Raw genomic sequence first — 22,569 nt, forward strand, 5'->3', positions numbered from 1 at the left:
ACTTCTAAGCTGTGGAGATTGTTTGAAAAATAGGCTACTGAGGTTGAAAAAGAATTTAATTTCTTAAAGTTAATGCATCAAGATAAGAATTTGTCACGCCATCAAACAATTGGACAAGCGGGGATTAAGAACCTCGACTATGTTATTGCTTTTCCCGAAGTCTTATGTGCATCGTGTAGTAGTGGTGGTGCTTTATGGTAGACTATACTAGTTTTTGGTGGCCATGTGGTTTAAGATTTGTGTTAGAAAGGGGCCCATTAAAAGTTGCCCATTAGGTTCCCACAGTGGTTAGGCTGGCCTGTTTGTACGAGCTGCCTGCCTTTGGCAATGTTAAGGAGTTGAAGTAGCTGCAGTGGAACCATTTAAATCATTAGTTTATTATTTATTTTTATTTTTTTTTGAAAAGTCTAAGATGCACTTGGCCTGGCCTCGTAATGAAATCTACCTAGTTTGATAGTTATTTTGTTGACTATTTCAATGTTGATGTTAAATTATGTTAAGTTATGTTAATGGGCTTCTCATTTATGCTAATTAATTCTAAGTATTGTTACATTAATACGTGGAATAAAATTATTTTGTTAACTATTTCAATGTAAATGTTTATTTGAAAATTTTACCCTACACCCTAGTGTAGGGTGTGTTCCCTACACCCCCCTTAAGCTACGTCGTTTTGTAGCTGGGGTGGAGTTCTCATGTGCAGCTTCATTTGCCATTCTTTCCTTTTTTTTCTTCTGCTTTTTTCTTTGTTTCTTATTATTCAAGCTATGTATATATGATTTTATACCCTATTTTTTCTCTCTTCAATTGATCAACCTCTACATTTTTCTCTCGTTATTTCATCTTCTTCATTTGATTTTTTTTACGAAGGTTATAATTGTTACCGATCATCAATGGCGAATTCTGCATCTGGAGATTGCGTTGATTTTGATCGTGATTGCGAGCGTGTGTTTCCTTTTGGAGTTCGTTTGGTTGATTCGTTGCTTCAACAAAGTGAGTAATTGTGATCATGATTTTGCAATTTTTAATCATCTCTACTTTGTTCTTTTATAATGTTCTGTTTATTTGAACTTAATTTATGTATTATTATCCATCTTCGATTTTTGAATTTACTACTTTGATTACATTATAATGATTATGTAATTCGATTGTTATACTTTGTATGAACATTTTGTTGCTTTGTTTGTTTTCTCTGTGTTTTAGAATTGTGTGTTTTTGTTGTATATTTTGTTTGTTTTCTCTGTGTTTTAGAATTGTGTGTTTCTGTTGTATATTTTTTAGATTAATTTTATACTTTCAATTAATCATTTATGTTTTCTTATTTGTAGTTATTAATTTGTTTATGTTCAGTCTCAAAGTCATTTTTTATCATTTATTTTTACATTTTTATATCGATATTATGTGTAGTGGTAAATAATGAAGATACTGTTTAAAATATTATGTGTTGAAATTTTTGCAATTGATCATGTGCTGTTTTAATATTGAACATTTTACTTATTTGTTATTATTCATTCATGAAACTCTTTATGATCATTTATAATTGTATATTAAAACTTTGTGCAGTGGAAAAAAAAAGGATGATATTGTTTATTTTAGAAGTAGAAAAGTCTGAATTAAAGGATAAAGAATTTAAATCTGAAGATGAAGCTTTTGAAGCGTATAATGAATATGCTTTTAGGAAAGGTTTTGGAATTCGAATTGGGAAGATTAAGAGAAGAAGAGATGATTCTTTTTTGATGAAAAGATTTGTTTGTTGTAATGAGGGATTCAAAGATAATAAGTGTAAGAATAAAAGGATTTATGAGAAGTTGGATCATCGAACTGGTTGTTTAGCTTTTGTGCAGTTTCATATTGATCATTTAGGGGTCTATACATGTACAAGACATGAAATGGTTCATAATCATGCTATGATTCCTCCTGAAAAAAGGCATTTGATAAGGTCTCAAAGGGATGTAAATAAAGAGCAACTTCTTTTCATTTCAACAATGAAATTGAGCGGAGTCAAAGTTACTGATTCTTTGAGGGTTCTAAAGAAGGAGGTTGGTGGAACTCCTAATCTTTCTTTTACTGCTTCTGATGCGTATAATGCATTGTCATCTGAAAAAGCTGCCCAAATTGAAGGATGTGATAGTAACCAATTGATTAAATATTTTGCCAAGAGACATGTGGATTAGGCAGATTTTTATTATGATTTTGAACAAGATGATAGTGGTGCTTTAGTTAGTTTTTTTTGGCGTGATGGTAGGATGATGAGAGATTATCATTACTTTGGAGATTTGTTGGTTTTTGATACAACTTATAGAACTAATAAATATGGAATGATATGTGCTCCATTTGTTGGGATGAACCATCATGGTAACAATGTCATGTTTGGTATGGGTTTTATTCTTAATGAGCGCACCGAGTCTTTTGATTGGTTGTTTGACACATTTTTGCACTCAATGGGAAGGAAAAGTCCCATTACAATTATGATTAATTAAGCACAAGCAATTTCAGCGGGTATAAGAAACATTTTTCCTTCAACTGTTCATCATCGTTTATGTGTATGGCATCTTGAACAAAATTCTAAGAAACACATTGGAGCATTGAGAGCTTTGGAAGACTTTACAGATTTGTTTGGATATCTTTTGAAGTATTGTGAAACTCCTGCTGAATTTGAGTATTTCTGGAAAAGGTAAATTATTTTTTTATGTATTTATTTTTATTATGTTATATATTTGATTATTATGTGTTATAGATATGAACATTTAGTGTTTTATATATGATCATACAGTTTTTTCTTTTTTTTTTTTGTATGTTATCATAATATTATTAGTGTCCATATTGTTTATGATCATTATTCTTTATACAAATGTACATATTTTAATTTATATTTTGTTCATTTTTCAATTAATATATGATCATTTCTGTTATACAGGATGTGTGATAAATACGAATGTGAAAATGATGATTGGTTATGTGATTTGTATAAAATAAAGGAAATGTGGTGTCCTGCTTATTCTAAGAAGTATTGGTTTGGTGGTATATTGTCCTCTCAACGTAGTGAAACTACCTAATAAGTCAGTTTCACAACGTCTTAATAAGACTCAAGGTTTATGTGATTTTTATCATGTTTTTCTTGATGTCGTTTCTGAGTGGAGAAGTAAGGAAGGTGGAAGAGATTACAATACTTTGAGGGGTAATAGGCACCTAGCTTTTGCTAATATTGGTATATTAGTTCATGCAAGGTCATTGTACACTATTCAAGTTTATGTGCTTTTTGAAGAGGAGTTCATTAGGGGGACAACTTATGATCATGTTGATAATGGTTTGCGTTTTCCAGAATATTCATATCTTCGTTGGAGGCCTGAGAAGGATATAATCAAGCATGAAGTTGTTTTTAATAAGGAAACACATGCAGTTTATTGCACATGCATGTACTTTAGTGAGACTGGTTTACTTTGTTCTCATTCTCTTCGAGTATATCATTTGCATTGTGAGCGTAATATTCCACAAGAGTATATAATGAAACAATGGACAAAGGCTTCCATGTGTAGTCATGGTATTGAAGAACCTACTTTGAGGACAAATGTTGTGGCTACTAGTGTTTGGAGGTCACAAACAATCAGAAAGTTCGTGAAGTTGATAACAAGTTGTCAGAATTCTTTGAATGCAAGGGCAGAGGTTGAGTGTTATTTCAATCTGTTAAAAGAAAAGGGTGAGAGCGTATCAGGTGTAATTGACTTTAGTGAACCTATTAAAGAGGTTGAAATTGTTGATCTTGAGATCAAGAATCCTCCAAAAGCTAGGCCTAAAGGTGAGAGGAATGTAAGGCCTAAGAGTATCTTAGAGAAGCAGTGCAACAAGGCAAAGGGTAATTTCAAGAGGAAAAAGTCTATGTACACTCCTTACAAAAGGGGTATAGGGAAAGCAGTTGTACAGGTATATGATCATTTCATATTTTCAAATTGATCATTTCAGTTTTCGTAAATGATCATTTATGTTTTTTTTTAAAAAATAGGAACTTGATGAGAACGGTTGTGTTATTACTTATGCTAATTCTATTAGTGATCCCACTGAATGTATTGTTTTGAGCAATAAACGGGCTCAGGTAAATTCAAATGTGCCAAAAAAAACATTTTATTTATATTTTATTAATATTGATTTTTATAATTTAAAAATGTAGGTTGGCTTTAAATCAGCTATTGTAGAAGAAATTCCTTCTAGTTCTAAGGAATCAGATCATAGTATTTCCAATGATTTTGATCAGGTATGTTTGTTTTTTATTAATTATAAATTTATTTTATTTTTTGGCATTTATGATCTATATTATAATTTTTTATTTTTTTTATTTTTTTTTTTGGTTTTTTTGTAGGCTACTGGTGAAAGATCTCTTTCATCCAGCATACCTATTGATGTTGATATTTCATCTATTGCTAAGGTTTTTTTTTTCCTTATTTGTTTGTATAAGTGTTTGTAACTGATCATATACTGGTTTATTAATGATTAATTTAATTTTTTTTAAAGGCGAAGGATTTAAATCTTGAAGGTGTTTCTACTATTCAAGCTCGTTCTAATGTTGGTGCAAATAAAGGTGCTTCTAGTGTTTAAACTTACTCTCAAATTAATCCAAGAGTTCCAATTCATACTAGTGCGTCAACAAAATCTCCTGTTGTTATTCAACCTACTGTTCCCAGGAATGTTCAAAATCCAACTCAGAATTGTTCAAACACCAATCCAGAAATGATCATATCCAACTCTAGGAATGTTCAATCAACAAATGTTCAAGTTATTTCTCCTATGGTTCAAATAAATGATCAAGGATTTCGTGTTCAGAATGTTCAAGTTACTCCTCCCACAGTTCAAAGAAATGATCAAGGTGCTCGTGTTCAAATTCATCAATCAAGAAATGTTCAATTAGGTTCTAAAAAGATTTCTTCTAAGTATGATAGGTTGTTAGCCTTTTTTGATACAAGTGTAGCTAAACGTTTGGCTAATAAAGAAAAATAATTAGTATTCCAAAACTTTATAAACATTAGACTTTTTTGTAATGTTGATTTAATTACTATTTTGTAATTTTGAATTTTCGATCTATTATGTAAAAGACATAAATATTATATTTTATATAGTACTATTTTTAGTATATTTGAATTTTTATTAGAATTTTATATGTTTTTAAAATTATACATTTATCAATGATTATTTAGTCATTAGAATTTTATATGTTTTAAAATTCTACATTTATCAATGATTATTTAGTCATTTTCATATGAACAAAAGTAAGAACCAACATCCAATTTATAAAACTTATAAAAAACTTTCATTCAAATATTAAAATGAAATATCAATTAAAATAATATTAAAATAAAATATAAAAAACTTTCATTCAAAGATTAAAAAGAAATATCAATTACAATATTATTAAAATAAAATCCATAAGTCTATTTCTTAAAAAAAAAATAGAGTCATATATAAGAAATGAACATATACATAGTTGTAAATGAACATTTGAAACTAAAAAGTTGCAAATTTTCTAGATTTCCTTCTATTTGCTCTTGATTCAGTGTTTTCTTCAAATAACATCAGTTCTGTTGTGTATTGGAGCCTTAGCTTTCTAATTTGTTCCACCTGTTGAACAAAATGAATTGTCAAATTTTAATTAAACAATATTTACTGTTTCATAAATGCACATTATATCTTAAATAATTGATCATTTATAACTCTTACATTGTTTGGTTTTAAATCACAAATCCAGCTCTCATTAGGATCAGCAGTGAAGGTTTCCATATGCTTCATAATGTAAACTCCACAGTTTGTATAGTCATTGTTGCTACGCCATTTCATCTTTTCCAAAACAACTGTGTAGTCTTCAATTCTATTTGCATCTTCATATCCAAGGTGTTTCATGTACTCTGCCAATCCTTTTAACTGATAGAAAAAAGAGTAAAAATTGTTTAGAAGTTTGTATTGTGATGAAGACATGAACAATTAATAAAATATAATTGATCATGTATCCAAATATAAATGAACATATTATCTCACCATCATTTTTGGTTGTTCTTCATATTTTGCTTGGACTGATACATGTTTTGGTAGTTTTCAATTGTCAATTATAAGAATTTTTTCTTCTATATGATTGACGCACAACAGAAAAAAATGTTGAGAAGTTGATACTGGGAAGAAGACTTGAACAATTTATATAATGTTATTGGACAATATATTGAATGTAATTGAACATTTGTATTAAACAAGAATTAATACCTGTTTATATCCAACAATGCTGTCAATTTTATTCAACTTCAGTTCATTGTCAATTCTTTCTATGAAGGCTTTAATTCTTGTCTTCATTGATGATCCTTCTCGACAAACTCTATTTGTGCACATAATGTGCTGTTGAAATAGAAACAAACATATAGAAGTTAAATGAATTTTTAGCAATTATTTATCATAGGAAAATAGAATCAATAATAAAAAAAAAAAGAAGAAAGACTAACATGAAGTATTGTTGAGAAATAAATCTTGTTTTTCGGCTTTTTATGATTTAGAAACCTTGCCCATCCATCTATGACACAATTTGTCACTTCAACATCATCTCCAAGAGTTTTCATTTCATTTCTATTGATGAGATTCAAGCCATCATAGTATAAGAGTGCACTGCATTATGAACATTTAATAATATGAATGTGAACATATTTTTATAAAATATATTAAACCTTGAGTTTAATTAGTCTAAGTAATTACCTTTCATCTTTTCCACCAAGAGCAAAGTCTACTGCAATTTGGTTCATGGCTTTCTCATCTTTAAACAGATCCTTGTACTTGACCAAGTAAGGAGATCGGAAAGCAGGAGGAATTGTTTGTTTTTCGCGTTTTGGTCTTGTTGTTCAATATAAAATATTGTTAAATTAAGAAAATTATGAGGAACATAAATGAACATTTGAGTGTATATAAAAAAATTTGAAATTATACCTTTCAACCTTTTCCTTTTCAGTTTTTTTCTTCTTTTTTGCAATTGACTTTTTCTTTTCATCATTCCTAGTCATATTACATAACAAAAATGTACATTTAGGTATAAGAAAATTTTCATTATTATTTTTGAACATTTACTTAATATAAATAATTTACCTTTTTGAGACTTTTGAGGATGAAGCAACAATCTTCTTGTTTTCACTGAAAAGTCAAACAATGTCAGTACATATTAATAAAATATAAGCTTCTTATGTAACACCCTGAATCATTTTAAATTCATAAAATGAAAGATATTGATTTAACATAAACCACACATTCATATTACATATTCAACAAAATAATGTACACACATACAATTGTTTGAGAAACTCCAGTTTCAAGTTACAACACGATAGTAACATAAGTTAAATTGTTCCATCTAGATATTTTATCCTTACTAATTACATAACCCTAATAGTAAGACATGTCTTCAAGATTTTACCCCTCCACTTTTTCATCATTTTTTGTTTTTTCAAAAACTTCTTCCTTGTTTTGTTTTCCACCTCCAATTGTGTTTTTTGGATCATCACTTTTTTCACCACCATCTGACCTAGGGTCAGCATCAACCACTGAACCAGATCCTGCATCTAAGAAAAAATTTAATAAGATATAATATTATTTCTTTGTAAATGAACATTTGATATTTATAATTGAACATTATACCTGTTCTAGGCAATCCTTCATTATTTGACCTAGTGTCAGCATCAAATTTTGAACCAGTTGTTGCATCTAACAAAAAAATACAATTAATAATGAATATTTCTTGTTTGTAAATGAACATTTGACACTTTTTAATTGAACATTATACCAGTTCTAGAAAATTCTTCAATTCTTTGTTCTGAAGTTGCTGAAGTTTTACCCACATCCTTTTCTCCAGCTGTATTATAAATCATCATTTTGGAGATGCACTAAGTTAATAGTATTTACACATAATAATTAGAAATGAACATTTCTACTTAAGTTTATGTACATAATTATTAAATATATGAACATATTACCATTTGTTGAAATTATTGGTTGTTCAATTATATTACCAAGTGTTGAAGAGGTGGGCCCTGTTTCTGTTTAGGACAATTTAGACCACAAATTTAGAATTTTTCATATAAAAATTAGGATATATAGTCTCTTTTAGTTAGAATTTACCAATGGCTGGAGAAGGTGGAGTCAACCCCAAGCTGAAAGCTTTTCTGATGTCATATTCTTGTTCTTTTTCCTTTCCCTTTTTGGTTAATTTCTTCCCAGTCATTTGCTTCTCAGTTGTTTGCTTTTCAGACCCTTGCCTCAGATTCTTCTCAGCTTGTGCAAGTGCATTTAGGAAATCCTCACTGCCAAAGAATTCTTCATCTTGGCTTAGAATTGATGGTTCCCTAGCTGCCACCTTTCCTAAAACTTCATCAACTTTTTTCACCAAGTCATTTCCAGGGAAGATGTCCTTCGCCTTCACTAGTTTTGAAGAAAGCTTTGACAGGTTTGAATAAGTTGTGTTTACCAGGGAAACAAAATCATCCATGAAAACCTATATGAATGAATATTAAAAATTATGCAGTTGAACATTTCAGATTATACAAATGAACATTTATGTTAACAAAAGTGATCATTTTATAACCTTAGGACTTTCTTCAACTTCTGCAGCAATCCTTGGTATAATTTTCCCTCTCCCAAATCCCAATTCTAATTCAATCTTCAACCTCTCAAGAACCATGTCTCTATTCCATGCAGATATGATAGGAAATGTTCTTGAAGGCCTTTTGTCTAACCTCTGAACTCTATCAAAATAGAACAACTACAAGAAAAAAGAAAACATGGAAAAGAACATAAACAATAAAAAAAGTGCATTTATTAAAATTTAAATGAACATTTTGTATCTAAGAATATACCATCAGAAATTGAAGAGACTTGCTGCTTTCTCCAATCAACATGACATTTTATAAGTGAGTCATATACAAACTGACACCAGTTCAAATTTTTTATGTTTTCTTTGTCCATTATAGAATAAAGAAATTTGAAATGGCATTGATTGTTTGATACACATTTCATCAAGCAGTTCACAGCCACTGCTAAAAAGTTAGTAATGAAATGTTCACTTGGTGGTATGTTGTTGGTAATTTATCATTTATGTATCCATTCACAATCTGCAAACAAAATGAACAAAAAATTTATACTTTTGATCATTTAATTTATTTAAAATGAACATTTAAAACTGATCATACCTGACTCACTGATGGAGTTTTTCCTGACCATGATTTTCTCCATTTCTTCAGAAATTCTGCATACTCCTCACTAATTTTATCAGACTTTGGCTCAACAATTGGAATTTCTCCTGTAGGCAAGCCATAAACTACCCTAACATCCTCTACCTCAATTTTTATTTTTTCATTATTTGGTAGTTCAAAACACTGGCTATTTTCTTCAAAACTTCCCAATAACCAATTACAGAACTTTTGATCAAGTTGAGGTAATCTAATGTCAAGAAGTGATCCTAACCCTATATCAACAACTTGTTGTTTTTGGGTAGGTGTCATCTTTTTTATCCATGCAATGAACTTCACATGTCCTCCTCTCTTTGAAGATTTCTCTTCCTCAAATTCATCTTCCTGAATTTCCTCAACTTCATCAGTTTCCATTGCTTGAACAATTTCAGTTTTCATTTTCTTTTTTCCCCTACCTTCAATCATTCCTTCATCATACAGTACCATCTTTTGCTCCTCCTTTTTAGCCTTTTCCTTCACTGAATTCCCTTTCTTTGCCTGTTTCTTCCTTGGCTTTACTTCTTCCTCTTCCTCCTCTTCCTCCACCTCATAATCATCCTCACTGACAGGCTCTGTTTCTGCTCTATAAACTGACTCTTCACTATCATCATCACTGTCAGTAGAACTTTCATCAGTAGGATCTTGAGATGGTTCATCTGATGGTACTTCTTGTATTTTTTTTTCTCTTTCCATCATTTCTCTTGGTAGGACTGACATCTGAAATTTAAATATATGATTTTGTTGAAGTATTGAAAATGTACAGTAAGCAAATGATAAAATGAACAAAATTGTTTTCTCAAATGATCATTCTATATATAGAAATTGAACATTTATAATATATCATTATATACCTGCTTTTCTTTTGCCAGCAACCTTAGAAGTTTTCTTCACTTCTTCTGGAGTTTTCTTTTTCCCACCTATAGATTGAAATTGAACATTAATGATATACCATCATAAATGATCATTCTATACATTAAGATTGAACATTTACCCTTTTTGTCTTGGTTTGGAGGATATTTAGCAGGAGCACCTGCCATTTTTCTGATTAGAGTAGGTGCTGGAGTTTTCTTTTTCCCACCTATATATTGAAATTGAACATTAATGATATCCCATCATAAATGATCATTCTATACATTAAGATTGAACATTTACCCTTTTTGCCTTGGTTTTGTACAACTTTTTTAGCAGAAGCACCTGTCAATTTTTTGGTTGGAGAAGGTGCTGGAGGATATTCAGCAGAAGCACCTGCCATTTTTCTGATTGGAGTAGGTGCTGGAGATGGTGCATCAGCTTCCTTTTGAATAGAAGTCCTTGTAGACATTCTTCTCTTCTGTCCTATTTTTGCGGTTTCTTCAGCAGGTTCAACATCCTTCTTCTGGCTTCCCTTTTCAGATTCATCTAACAGAACATCTATTGTTTTTAAAAAAATTTATGTTAGTATATTTGAAAGTGTAATATTTATTGTGAAACAGAAAAGTATTATGATTACCTTGGATCCTTGTAATTCTTCCACTTGGCACAACAACAGGGCTTTTGTTTTTGTTTTTCCTTGCAACCATTTTGTATCTTGTTTTCATTTTGGTTGACTGATCACTTTTTTGTGATGATGGAGTTGTCTCCTCACTAAGTTTTGTGGAAACTTTATCATCATCTTGATCTAGAAGATGAGTTTCATCCTCAATTTGAACAAAATCAGGTGCAATTTGTGCTGCATATGAAATGATAAAATATAAAAGATTAAATAAACATTTATGTAAATTGGATGACAAATGTTTACTATATACAATATAAATGAACATTTTAGATAATGAATATGTACATTTTCCACTATTTACCTTTCGGATCTGTTGTCTTTGTTGACTCATCTTCCACAGTTTTCTCTTTAGGGATTTTCTCCTTTTCAGGCTTTTTTTTCCCTCTTGTCCTTCTATGAAAATTTAATTAGTTAAAATTTATATTTTTTTTAATCTTATTGAACATTCAATATTATGTAGATCCAATATGAACATTTTATGTAATAAAAATGTACATTTATAAATTTTTACCTTCTACATTTGTTGTCTTTGGAAAGACATCTTCCACAGTTTTGTCTTTAGGGCTTTTCTCTTGTTCAGTCCCTTTTTTTCCTTCTTGTCCTTCTATTAAAATTTATTTAGTTAAAATTTAATTTTTTTAATCTTATTGAACATTTAATATTATGCTTTTCCAATATTAACATTTTTTGTAATAAAAATGTACATTTTAAAATTTTTACCTTTTTCCACAGTTTTCTCTTCTACTGGCCCTTTTTCTTTATTTTTTTGCTTCACCTTCAAAAGTAATAGTATTGTTAAAATTGATATTTATGACTATTAAACAAAAATATTCAATAAATATGATCATTTACCTCTTCTGATTTCCTTGCTTGCCTTTTCCATTCTTTTGAGATTTCTCATAATTCTGATTGTTGATTCTTTGTACTTCCTATAAATGTATGATACTGTTATAAAAATTTGATATATATTCATTAATTGATTAAATTAATTCAATTATTTAAATTTAAACATACTTTGGGTTTCTCTCTATGTCTAAATGTATTTCTTGCATCTTGTCCTTTAATGTTGTTATTCTTGCATCATCTTTGGGTTTTCTGATAATTCATTAAAAATATGTTTGAATTTACAATTTTGATTAGTAAATAAAAAAATGAACATATAACTTATATTACTATTGTCCATGAGCAAACTTTTTTGTACTGATTTGCAAATGAACATATAGTCTATCTAAATTGAACATTTAAGTTTTCTTACTTTTGGCCAAGACTATTCTTTACTGGATTGCTTTGCACTTTTGGTTGAACTTCTTCTTGTTTGCTGAAATCAATATTAAGAAATACTTTAAATAAAAATGAAATAAATGGTACACAAAATAGATAGTTATCAAAAATGAAATGAACATTATATATTTATACCTTTGATCAACTTCATTTTTGTCCTTTTTCTCAAGAGTATTCCTGTGTGGATTGCTCTGCTCTTCTGGCTGAACTTGTTTTTGCTTGCTGAAATCAATTTTAAGAAATACTTTTAATAAAAAATGCACATAAATTTTACACAAAATATACAGTTATAAAAAATTAAATGAAAATTACTCATTATTACCTTAAATCTTCATCATGTTTGTCCTTTTCAGTAACAATTGTATCCTGGTTTTGTTTTACATTCTTTTCACTGAATATTGTATATATTCATTAATTAGAATTTGTATTATAAGAAATGAACAAATTTTGTATGTAAAATGAACATTTGTTTATATAAAAGTGATCATTAGTATACCTTTGATCCCTACTCTCTTTGTCAGTTGTGTTATGTGTAGCAGACACACTCTTAGTTGTTGCATTAGTAGCAGGAATGTTCTCACTTTGTTCACTTAAAAAAAACAGAATTATTTTATATAATATGATATTAAAGTATGAACTAACTAATACAATGAAGAAGATAATTAGTTATTTTGGTATAAAGCTTTTATACCTTATTGTTTGATTTGTCTCTGGTGGTCTTGATTTTGACTTAACAAATTTCACTCGAACCTTTTTTTTCACTAAAATTTTAAGAATTACCTAATAAGTTTGGTATATATATACAATGTACAATAATTGAATGTAAAAACAATTATTTTATACATATAAACTTACTTGTTTAAAGTGTATCTTTCATAACTATTACCATATTCATTTTGTTCTATAACCTTCTTTAGAGTTAATGGTTCAGATTTTTCATCTCTAAATTGAAGCAAGTGTATCACTCTAAATGGCACATCACTACATTATAAATTAATTACATGACATTAGTTCGAATGCATATCACTGAAATGATTATTATCATATTTATATATGTGCATGATGATTTAATGAAATGTAAATTTGTTATTTAAATCTCAATGAATACACAAATGAACAAATATACATATATGATCATAATTATATCTATAAATGAACATTATGAGTATCAAATATGATCATAAACAATGATGTTTCAATGAAATGTACTTTTGTTCTTAAATCTCAATAAATACTCAAATGAACAAATATAAATATATGATCATAACTATATCTATAAATGAACATTATGAGTATCAAATATGATCATATACAAATAACATATTAAACAAAGATAAAACCAATTTTTATCAAATACAACTAGCATATTAGACATGAACATAATATATTTTGTAAATGACTAATTACCTTGGTAGTGGAGACATTTTTAAATCCGTACCAATTGACTTGTCAATATCTTTTAAAAGTTCAGGATCTACAATTGGATCATTTTGGCGGTTTTTTTTTTCAATTTGTCTACTCTTGACTGAAGAGGTACATCATCATCATCGTCTCTGTTTTATTTAATAAATTGTTAATGTTTTAGTTATTTTGTTAATTTTCAGTAAAATCTTAGAACAATAACTACAATCGCAATAATATGAACAAAAAATTAGGTTTCATACATAAAATTGAACAAAATTGAACAAAAATTAGGGTTCATACATTTCTTCAGGATTTGTCACTGATTTACTCGTCTCTGAAGTGTTCTTCTCCAAAGAGATACTACAATTGAAAAAAAAATTAACAAAAATTAGGTTTTACAAATAAATTCGCTCTATAATTTTCATCGCAAGAAAATGAACAAAATTACTTACTCTTTGGTAACATTTTGCTCTGATTTTCCAGTTTCATCTTGCATGTTCTTCTCTAAAGCGTTTTTTTGCAAAATCACTCTACAATCACAAGAAAAAGAACCAAAATTATGCTTCATACAAAAATTGTACTAAAATCGTAAGTAAATGAACAAAATTACTTACTCTTTATCAAAATGTTGTTGCGATTGTTTAATTTCATCTCGAATATCAGACATTTGAAGCAATTATGAAGTGTTTTGAAGCAATTTTGCAATAATTTGAAGAGAATTTCGTTCCGATTCGACGGTGTTGATGAGAGAGAAATTATAGAGAAATGAAGAAGATGGTTTTTAGAGAGAGAATAATTTGAAATGGATAGTTTTTTTTTTAATATATATATATGTGGGGTAGGGGAAGTTATTTCTAATTTACAGCAGTTACTGTGGTTAGTGGGGGTGAGTGGGGGTAGCTACTGTAGTTTGTGGGGGTAGGGGAAAAACGCAAAACGCTGCGTTTTGTAGGGGGTAAAGGTTATGGTACCTACACTAGGGTCTAGTGTATACTAATTAATGTTTATTTATGTTAAGTTATGCTAATGGGCCTCTCATATATGCTGGAATATAATTATTTCTACGACGCTGAATATTTAATTATCAAAATGGGCTTTAAAGCTCAGCCCAATACGATTAAATATCAAAATAAGCTTTAAGAGTTTGGCTTATTTTGATAGCCAATCCTAGCATGATACAATTGAATATCAAAATGGGCCTTAAGAGTTTGGAAACATTTGAACAAAATATACAACGTCCATGAACACCTTAGCAAGACATAGCCAATTACGAGCTGCATTTTCCAAATGGACCTGAGAACTTTGGTATAAGTCCAGCGAATTTCCAACCACGACGAGCTGCATGGGCATGTCCCAACATCAAGCATTACACATGAACTAAGTCAATATCCAACCTAACAGGTTCATTAATACAACATAATAAATCACAATCATCAAACATTAGGCCGAGCATAAAATTGAGTCATTGTTTAACATCACAGAATTGAGTCATTACAAATCCAATGAGTTATAGTTAAGGACAAAGCCTTTGAAAAATTGAAATTATCTAGTAGCTTGAGCTTCACCAGCAGCCTTCCATCACTCAGCAACAAGATTTTTACCCTTCTTATGCCTTACCTGAGTTAGCACAATCAAGCTTCAGAAGACCATCAAGGAGAAGCGGGGTGAAACTAGGTCGTTGACTAATCCTCTCTCGGTCAAACTAAATCTATAAGAACTTAACAAAACTAAATACAAGTATACAGGCAAGTCAAGGGTCGAACCTAAAGAAACGATAATGTTCAAGCACTCTCAATTATGCGCCTAAGCTAGGTCGAAGACAAAGATAAAGAGAGAAAACTAACAACTAACAAACAATGAAACCAAAAAAATAAAGCACTAGGGAATGGGGATCAAAAGGTAATCATGAGAATTGTAGCAACTCGAGAACAACATGCAAATCAATGGTTGCGAAGACTAATGATAAGAGCAATCAAAAGAGCTCGACAAGCTATCTCCTAGAGGTCTAACTAGCACCAACTACGAGAGACACTAACTAGGAACGTCACTAATCAAACTCAATCGATAATTGTAAGCTATAAATCAATGAACCGTATCAATGTAGACTCACAATGCAATCTAGCATAATTTTCAAGGCCTAATTTAATTACACACATGCACAATTTCCATTAATCATTGTAATCTCAACAATTAATCAACACAATCCCCAAATTAAGCACAATCAATCAATCATAGAAGTTTTACCCAATCTCTAGCCAAATAACTACTTTACAATCATCATCTAATAAATTAAGAACTAAGGAAATCAAGAATCAATAAAATATGGAGAACAATTACACTAATCAACAATCAAACATAAAAATCAAACCAAACAAATATGAAATCATACAAAGCAATAAAGAGGAGAGAGAGTGAGAATACTCATTGATTGATAATGGAGATATTCAATACAATTGTCATCTTGAATCTTCAATCACTCAAATCACCATTGAAAAACCCAAATAAAAAAAAGGAATACCTTGTACATTATGCATAGTAGTATACATGTGTATACAATCTTTTAACAACCCCTAGTATTATAATTTTTAACCCTTTACTTTTTACTGTTACATTTGTTAGTTTGACTTTAACATTTTTTTATATTCACCATTGACTCCTCCATTGCTGAGAATCGAGTGCACCACCTCCTCACCAACTAGTGGAGCTCGAGTAGCCTGTGAAAATGGCAAGGAAGATGTTTGTGATAGATGATTGGCTTTTAACAGACGAATTTCTCGTTGCGATGTAGAAGCTGAAGTAGGAGGTGATGGTGTTAATTTAGAAGGCGGCGAAGGACATTGTGATGAACTTGAGGAAGTTGAGGAATGTGGTGAACGCAGCTACATAGCCATAGTTTAAGACGATGAATATGATGATGTGGAGGCTCGGCGCTAGCCTTACAAGCTCTTTTAAATGAGGTAATTAGTACTGAAATTGAAAAACTAGGGTTTTAGTAGAATTAAATTGATAAATTAATTGAAATTTAAACTTAGAAATGTATTTGGATATGTTTTGTTCCTCATTGCTCCATGTAGTGGTATGTGCTCCTCATTGCTCCATGTAGTGGTCTGTGCTCCTGTTTGCTCTGGTCTTTGCTGTGATATGTAATTTTCATTGCTCTAGTCTGTGCTTTGTGTAGTAAATCTATGTATATGCATGGCAGTGTGTATTTGTGTGTCTGTGTGTGTTAGTGGTTTGTGTAGGGCATTAAGGTGGGCAGGGGGATTGTGGTCAGGTATATTAATATTATTTAAGCTTATTATGGAGTTGATTAAATATGTGAATTTACTTGTTGAAGGTGAATGTTGGATAAGAGTCTTACAAGACTCTTACAAAAGGAAAGGGTAGTGTGGCGATAAGTTTTGAGATCGAAGAGGTTGCAAATGTTACATTTTCCCTACCCCCACCAGATGTTGGAATTGTGTTTGATAGTTGGTAGAAAATAGACTCATATTTCAGGAACTATGGGAGGCAAGAAGGGTTTGGGGTTGTGCGTTTTAGTGGAGCCACAATTGGAAAAGGGGCTAATGCAAAGGACAAGCGTAGTGTGACTTGGACTTGTGAATGCTTTGTTGTTCCTGGTAGGAGGCGTAAGAAAAATGGTTGTCTTGTCTCTGATTCACAAATATCCGATGAAGTTAGTGTGAAACGAAAGAGTAAAAAAGTTGAATGCCCTGTAAAGCTATATGCTAGAGTCAATGAGTTTGGTGAGTGGGTAATTGATAAAGCTTTCCTAGAGCATAAAGGGCACAAGCCCACACCGGGGAAGTCGAAGAACATAACTAAGTTTAGGAAGAAGTTCCTAATGGACAACCCACACATTGTTCGACAAGTATTGAATGATTAGAAGGCCGGTGTTCCTGTTACAAAGATCTATAATTGCATGGCTAGGAAAAGAAATGGGAAGGATGAAATGCAAATTCATGAGAAGGCTTTGCATAGAGAAGTTTCAAAGCAAAGGAAAATCATATTTGAAGAAAGAGATGCCAAGGCTACGTTTGCATACTTCAAGCACATCGTGTTGATGATTTGGGGAGACTCCAAGATGTGTTGTGGGTAGATTCTAGGAGTCAGGCTGCATACGAGGAGTTCAGAGATGTTGTGTGCTTTGACTCGACGTACTTGACCAACAAATATAAGCTCCCGTTTTGTAATTTTGTGGGGGTAAGCCATCACGGTAAGATGATTTTGTTAGGATGTGCATTGGTTTCTTGTGAGACCGCGGAAACATTTGAGTGGGTGTTTTCTAATTGGTTGAGGTTCATGGGTGAAAAGCAACCAATTAGTTTACTCACCGATCAAGATCCGGCGACGAGGAAAGCTTTGAAGGTCACAATGTAAGGCACCACTCATTGATAGTGTATTTGGCACATAACTCATAAGTTTGGCAAGAAACTTGGGAGGCTTCCTAATTACACTAAAATTCACGATGACCTTGAGTGTGTATCATATGACAGCCTAGATCGCAAAGAGTTTGAGACCAATTGGCCAGAGGTTATCAAGAAGCATGAACTAGAAGACGATGTCAGGCTTCAAGGTGTGTGTGTCCTGCTATTTTAATGAATCCTTGATTGTCTATTTTAGGGCATAATTTGCATTAGTAGTGAAGTGTTTTAGTGATTCCATGATTGTACTGTTGCTGTGTCATGTAATTTTGGTATGTGTGCATTTATGGTGTGATGTGTCCTGTAATTTTACATTTGTTAAGTGATGTGCTGTGTCTTGGTGCATTGACTGCATATGTTATGTGATGTTGCTTGTTCTGGTAATATGTGTTGCATGTTGTTGTGGTCATATGTGTTGCATGTTGTTCTTGTAGAGGTTAGAAGTTGCTGAATTTTCACTGATCACATGTCCATGTACTTGTTCTTTTAGGGAGCGGTCATACAATGGTTTGTGTTATGAGTAAATATGTCAGAACTTGTTTTCATTATCATGAATTTTAGGGTTGCATTGTGGCTTGAACGTTACATGTGGGTTCCTACGTATTTGAAACATCTGTTCTGGGTTGGCATGAAAACAACTCAATGCGTTGAGAGTATCCACAGGCCCTTTGACGGGTACCTCAGTAGGCACACTCTATTGTTTGAGTTTGTGGAGAGGTAATGTGATATGTTGGAGGTTAGATGCACAAGTGAGAAAAAGGCTGATGACGATTATGAAAGGTTTTTGCGTCAAGCACAAACTGATTTTCCTGCTAAGTTGATATTTCAAAAGATATACACGGATGCCAAATTTAAGGAGGTTCAAAGAGAATGCACCCGTGTAATGTATGTGGATGGGATTTATAGAACGCAGTTTCTGATACCATTACTGAGCATGTTGTTGAGGACAGAGTGTGGTACAAGCCCAAACATTCCAATAAAGAAAAACTTTTTTACGAGAAAGCGAGAGTACAAGGTTGTGTTTGACAATTCAAACAAGGATGTGACTTGTGATTGTCATCTATTTGAATGTCATGGGATTATTTGTCTTCACATCATCAAGGTTTTTGAGAAGAGAAACTATTACGAGATACCAGACAAGTTCATTCTTCGGCGTTGGAGGAAGGATGTTATCCGGCAGCACACTAGAGTAAAGGTATTGTACCATGACCCTAGAAAAACTGAGGAAGTGTGTAGGTATGATAAAATGATGGTTAATTTTGGGTCTTTGTGTTCAAAAGCATCGGGGTACCGGGAAACTACAGCAGTTGTTATGCAAGCTCTCCAGTTGCTTGATTTTCAAGTAGAGGAGAAGATTAATGTGCTTGTAAAGAAGGGCTCTCAGGGAGTTGTCGTCGGTACGCCTTCATCTGTTTGTGATGGGAAGGAGTCAACTCCCTCGACTCAAGCATAAGTAAGTTGTGAGGGGGGTGATGGTTCTGATCATGTAAAAGATCCTCCTATACCGAAGTGGCCTGTGCATCGGACCACAGACTCGAGAAACAAAAGAAGGCTAGAACAACAAAAAACACATAGGCTAGAAGCAAAAACAATAGCTTTGGAACCCAAATGATCCCAATTCAAGTAGTAGCAATGCAGTTATTCAGTGTTTAAATAACCTAGTTTCCAAAACAATTTGGATGATACTTATGTTTGTAAATTTGTATTTCCATGTTTTATTTCCAGGGCCATATTCCTTACAATATGGTTGTGCTCAGTCCACATTCTTCTGGTGGAAATCACATGACTTATGGGGATGGGACTATTGGATACTTCACTACGGTTGATGGTCAAGGTCAGCAGTTCTATAGTTCACAAATTCACCACAACAAGGCTACTATGTGCCATACCTTGAGTTCCCTCATGGCCAGATTCCAGTTGGTATTTATGGCTGCCAAACCCCTACTTCTCCGGTGTCGACGGATTCAAGACAAGGTAGATTTGTTCCGATATTACCATGTCCCAGACCCCCTGCTACTCCTCCCTCTACTACATCTCAAAGGTTAACATTTGCTTAATGTTATGTTTTGGTTTGTGAGTCTGGTGAAGCCAATTTTTTTAATTTGCATATTTACTTGTAAAAAAGGTTAGAATTTTCGGTAACTCATGTTAAGTATTTAGGCCATTTTGATGTAATATATCTATTATGGAGTGTGTAGACACCTAAAAATGTCTCCCCAAAACCAAAGCCGATGATGAACAACCTTTCACCGCTACTATTGGTCGGGTTATGTATTTAATCCCGAGAGTGCTTAAAAAATCGTCTTTGATTAAATTTGTATTTTTTAGCAGTCCATGGATTAGTCTTGATGTTAGGTAAAAGCATAGTTTTAATTTCAGCCCAAACTAATTATTTAATTTTAGCCTAAACCTTTTTTTTTATTTTTATTGTTTTATTATTTATTTTTTGCCCAATCCTTTTATTAATTTTATTTGCTTATTTTCTTATTTTAGCCCAAATAATAATAAATAAGAAAAAGGCCCGAAATTATCAATCGACACTTAAAATGCTTAACGAAATTAGGGTTAAAAAAGTATTTAGACGGAAAAGCAGGCTAAAAATTCCCGCGCCACAGCAGGAATCCACCGTGTCACGGGAATCATTCCCGTCTGACGGTAGGATTTCCCGTGACATGGGAAACTTGCTGTGACACGAGAATTTCCGTGTCCTTTCCGCGTAAACCCTTAACGCGTTTTCTTCCCCGCTTACTAAAAATTTCCCGCGTCACTCAAAAATTGCACCGTGTCACGAGAATGTTTCCCGTCTGACAGTTGGATTTCCCGTGTCACGGTACAGTTTGCCGTGTCGCGGGATACTTTTTTAGGTTTTTATCATTTTAGGGTTCCGTGTGTTCCCTCAGCACATTTTTTCCTATAAATACCCCCTCATTTCCGATGTACAGGCATCAATGAATTCTTTATTTTTTCTCTCTTCTATGCTCTAGCCTAAACACTAGCCTACCCTTTTTCTTTCAAAATTCCTTCTGCAAGTACTCCAAGGAGTCCATACTTTACTCGTGGTTCTGTCCTTAAGCCAAGGCGTGAAAGGTAGAACTGTTTGAGGGTTTGGCCCCAAATCAACACTACTTAATTTAATTTAATTATTTTTCTATTATTATTTCCTTGAAGTTACTAACTCGTTTATTATTTTGTAGTTGCAAACAAACAGAATCAAAGTAAGAATTATGTTCCTTTTCTTTCTATTATTTTTCTAAAGATTTTATATTGTTGGAATTATGGTTAAATTGCTTCCAATATTGATGTTATTCTATTATATTTATTGATCACTATATTGCATGTTCAAAGGGAATATGTAATTGAAAATCACGCCTAATAAGATAATTTGGACAACCGGCTTAGGTTCCTTTTTAATCTTGTTAATTAATTCAAGTGATCACTAATATTTTAGAATTATGTGTTGCATTAATATTCAACCAATTTAGCATAATAATAGATTGGAGCAAATTGAATCTTTGTTTGTATGCCTTTTAGCTTAATCACACCTATTGGGCCATTTCCAGAGCCAAAACCTGATGAAAGGAGCGGCAAATGGAAACCCAATGCCCATTGCAAGTACCATCAAGGAAGGGGCCACACTACGAAGCAATGTTGGAATTTGAAGGACGTCATTCAAGACTTGGTGGATGCAAACAAACTTCTTGTCCCTCCAGGCGGCAAGAAGTAATGAACACAAGGAGCACATCAGATCCTTCGTGCATGATTTCATGATTTCTTTCTTTATCATTCATCTCCATTCCCCCATTCATGTCTAGCATAGGTTTTCCACTTTGAATTTTTATATGTTTCATGTGTTTGTTCACCTTTTCCATTAATAAAATGAGCAAATTTCTTTTACATCTCGATCATAGATTTTTTCATTCATTCATTCTCAAAAAAAAAAAGTAAAAATTAAAAATAAGAAGAAAAAAAAAGTCAATTACCGAACTAAACCCAAGGTACACCAATGACTTGAGGCACCTTTACAACCCTGTCATTCCCTGTTAACCGTATAATCACATTCCATTTCTTCATCAACTATTTTGAGCCTCGTCTAACGTTTGGCCTTCATTTCTTCAACCCACATTCACTTAACCCTGGTATTGGAAGATGTGTTATTGTATAACATACAGATAGCAAGTAGGAAAAAAAAAAGAAAAAAGCAGCAAAGCAAAAATAAAACAATGTCTAAAGGCAAGTGTTCCAATGTCTTTGATACGAACACGTCTCAAATTGCGTCTCTCATCGAGTGCTCGGTACCGTGCTTGAGAAACATGAATTCTAAATGAGTGATGGACCGCATGATATGATATTTCCTACATTGATTCAAAAGAATGAAAAAAAAATATCAAAGAAAAAAAAAATGTGTTGAAAATAAACTTGCAAAATTCAAAATTTTCAAATTCACAATTACACATCTTGGGGGCTTCTCTTGGGTCTTGAGCCTTTTACCCCTTTCTTCCTTAAACCATAAACTTAACCACATTACAACCCTTGAAAGACCTCTTTGAGGTGTACATACACTTGTGCAAAGTTCGGTTAGAGCTACGTTCGGCCTGATTCCTTACGGATACGTAGGCAACCTCACGTTGAGGTGCGGCCACATTCATATTCATATCTATGCATGATCGAGTCAAAGAATATCCAATGCTTATCT

At 32.1% G+C, this 22,569-nt stretch overlaps 4 protein-coding genes across 4 annotated transcripts; 1 reads left to right on the top strand and 3 right to left on the bottom strand.

The window, feature by feature from the left end:
* Nucleotides 1–2,246: 2,246 nt before the first annotated feature.
* Nucleotides 2,247–4,587, top strand: LOC110713299 (protein FAR1-RELATED SEQUENCE 5-like). The gene is made up of 7 exons (XM_021891758.1): nt 2,247–2,370; nt 2,494–2,671; nt 2,976–3,918; nt 3,998–4,087; nt 4,163–4,246; nt 4,352–4,393; nt 4,504–4,587. The coding sequence occupies exons 1-7, from the start codon at nt 2,247–2,249 to the stop codon at nt 4,585–4,587; spliced, it is 1,545 nt and encodes a 514-aa protein (XP_021747450.1).
* A 903-nt stretch (nt 4,588–5,490) lies between these two features.
* On the bottom strand, nt 5,491–6,109 carry LOC110713300. Its single transcript, XM_021891759.1, has 3 exons — nt 6,019–6,109; nt 5,704–5,904; nt 5,491–5,604 (listed from the first exon to the last, which is right to left on the bottom strand). The coding sequence occupies exons 1-3, from the start codon at nt 6,022–6,024 to the stop codon at nt 5,491–5,493; spliced, it is 321 nt and encodes a 106-aa protein (XP_021747451.1). The 5' UTR covers nt 6,025–6,109.
* A 1,666-nt stretch (nt 6,110–7,775) lies between these two features.
* On the bottom strand, nt 7,776–8,494 carry LOC110713301. Its single transcript, XM_021891760.1, has 3 exons — nt 8,128–8,494; nt 7,983–8,045; nt 7,776–7,861 (listed from the first exon to the last, which is right to left on the bottom strand). The coding sequence occupies exons 1-3, from the start codon at nt 8,492–8,494 to the stop codon at nt 7,776–7,778; spliced, it is 516 nt and encodes a 171-aa protein (XP_021747452.1).
* Nucleotides 8,495–9,041: 547 nt separating this feature from the next.
* Nucleotides 9,042–10,792, bottom strand: LOC110713302 (chromo domain-containing protein cec-1-like). The gene is made up of 6 exons (XM_021891761.1): nt 10,723–10,792; nt 10,428–10,643; nt 10,225–10,311; nt 10,085–10,150; nt 9,195–9,943; nt 9,042–9,116 (listed from the first exon to the last, which is right to left on the bottom strand). Exons 1-6 carry the CDS (start codon nt 10,790–10,792, stop codon nt 9,042–9,044), a joined length of 1,263 nt encoding a protein of 420 aa, XP_021747453.1.
* Nucleotides 10,793–22,569: the final 11,777 nt, after the last annotated feature.

The sequence above is a fragment of the Chenopodium quinoa genome, unplaced genomic scaffold, assembly GCF_001683475.1.
Source record: "Chenopodium quinoa cultivar QQ74 unplaced genomic scaffold, ASM168347v1, whole genome shotgun sequence".
NCBI lineage: Eukaryota > Viridiplantae > Streptophyta > Magnoliopsida > Caryophyllales > Amaranthaceae > Chenopodium > Chenopodium quinoa.

Coding starts and splice junctions, on each gene's coding strand:
- LOC110713301 (XM_021891760.1), bottom strand. CDS start 8,494: ATGGATGATTTTGTTTCCCTGGTAAACACAACTTATTCAAACCTGTCA. Junction 8,046..8,127: donor TCCACCTTCTCCAGCCATTG/GTAAATTCTAAC, acceptor TGTCCTAAACAG/AAACAGGGCCCACCTCTTCA. Junction 7,862..7,982: donor ACCAATAATTTCAACAAATG/GTAATATGTTCA, acceptor TTTATAATACAG/CTGGAGAAAAGGATGTGGGT.
- LOC110713300 (XM_021891759.1), bottom strand. Junction 5,605..5,703: donor GTGATTTAAAACCAAACAAT/GTAAGAGTTATA, acceptor TTTGTTCAACAG/GTGGAACAAATTAGAAAGCT.
- LOC110713299 (XM_021891758.1), top strand. CDS start 2,247: ATGAGAGATTATCATTACTTTGGAGATTTGTTGGTTTTTGATACAACT. Junction 2,672..2,975: donor TTTGAGTATTTCTGGAAAAG/GTAAATTATTTT, acceptor TATAAAATAAAG/GAAATGTGGTGTCCTGCTTA. Junction 4,247..4,351: donor TTTCCAATGATTTTGATCAG/GTATGTTTGTTT, acceptor GTTTTTTTGTAG/GCTACTGGTGAAAGATCTCT.
- LOC110713302 (XM_021891761.1), bottom strand. CDS start 10,792: ATGGTTGCAAGGAAAAACAAAAACAAAAGCCCTGTTGTTGTGCCAAGT. Junction 10,151..10,224: donor TCCAAACCAAGACAAAAAGG/GTAAATGTTCAA, acceptor TTCAATCTATAG/GTGGGAAAAAGAAAACTCCA. Junction 9,117..9,194: donor AAACTCCATCAGTGAGTCAG/GTATGATCAGTT, acceptor TTTTGTTTGCAG/ATTGTGAATGGATACATAAA.